This window comes from Oncorhynchus masou, chromosome 2, assembly GCF_036934945.1.
Source record: "Oncorhynchus masou masou isolate Uvic2021 chromosome 2, UVic_Omas_1.1, whole genome shotgun sequence".
In the NCBI taxonomy this organism is placed as follows: domain Eukaryota; kingdom Metazoa; phylum Chordata; class Actinopteri; order Salmoniformes; family Salmonidae; genus Oncorhynchus; species Oncorhynchus masou.
The window spans coordinates 8531223-8532445 of NC_088213.1; the positions used below are offsets into that span (position 1 = coordinate 8531223).

At 53.7% G+C, this 1223-nt stretch overlaps 1 protein-coding gene across 1 annotated transcript in view; it reads right to left on the reverse strand.

The window, feature by feature from the left end:
- LOC135552417 (ubiquitin carboxyl-terminal hydrolase 8-like) overlaps window positions 1–230 on the reverse strand; it is a 35792-nt gene extending 35562 nt beyond the window's left edge. The window contains exon 1 of the mRNA XM_064984016.1: window positions 226–230. Coding sequence (XP_064840088.1) covers window positions 226–230 — 5 coding nt within the window. The remainder of the gene's footprint in view (window positions 1–225) is intronic.
- Between the last annotated feature and the right edge of the window lie 993 nt (window positions 231–1223).

The window sequence follows — 1223 nt, forward strand, 5'->3', positions numbered from 1 at the left end:
AGTATGTGGAGGGAGGGAAGGGGGCTGGCTGGGGGTCTAGGTTAAAGCACAACGTTCAGTATGTGGAGGTAGAGAAGGGGGCTGGCTGGGGGAGGTAGAGAAGGGAGCTGGCTGGGGGAGGTAGAGAAGGGAGGGAAGGAGGTTGGCTGGGGGAGGTAGAGAAGGAGCTGGCTGGGGAGGTAGAGAAGGGAGGGGGTGACAACATTCCCAAGATTATTTTGCTACATCATAACGTGGTGGCAGGGTAGCCTAGTGGTTAGAGTGTAGAGGCGCAGGGTGGCAGCCTAGTGGTTAGAGTGTAGAGGCGGCAGGGTAGCCTAGTGGTTAGGTGGAGGGGCAGCAGGGTAGCCTAGTGGTTAGAGTGTAGGGGCGGGGCAGGGTAGCCTAGTGGTTAGAGTGTAGGGCGGCAGGGTAGCCTAGTGGTTAGAGTGTAGAGGCGGCAGGGTAGCCTAGTGGTTAGAGTGTAGAGGCGGCAGGGTAGCCTAGTGGTTAGAGTGTAGGGGCGGCAGGTAGCCTAGTGGTTAGAGTGTTGGACTAGTAACCAGCAGGTAGCCTAGTGGTTAGAGTGTTGGACTAGTAACCAGCAGGTAGCCTAGTGGTTAGAGTGTTGGACTAGTAACCAGCAGGTAGCCTAGTGGTTAGAGTGTTGGACTAGTAACCAGCAGGTAGCCTAGTGGTTAGAGTGTTGGACTAGTAACCAGCAGGTAGCCTAGTGGTTAGAGTGTTGGACTAGTAACCAGCAGGTAGCCTAGTGGTTAGAGTGTTGGACTAGTAACCAGCAGGTAGCCTAGTGGTTAGAGCATTGGACTCATAACCAGCAAGTGAGCCTAGTGGTTAGAGTGTGGGACCAGTAACCAGCAGGTAGCCTAGTGGTTAGAGCGTAGGGGCGGCAGGGTAGCCTAGTGGTTAGAGCGTTGGACTAGTAACCAGCAGGTAGCCTAGTGGTTAGTGTTGGACTAGTAACCAGCAGGTATCCTAGTGGTTAGAGTGTTGGACTAGTAACCAGCAGGTAGCCTAGTGGTTAGAGTGTTGGACTAGTAACCAGCAGGTAGCCTAGTGGTTAGAGTGTTGGACTAGTAACCAGCAGGTAGCCTAGTGGTTAGAGCGTTGGACTCGTAACCAGCAAGTTAGCCTAGTGGTTAGAGTGTGGGACCAGTAACCAGCAGGTAGCCTAGTGGTTAGAGTGTTGGGCTAGTAACCAGCAGGTAGGCTAGTGGTTAGAG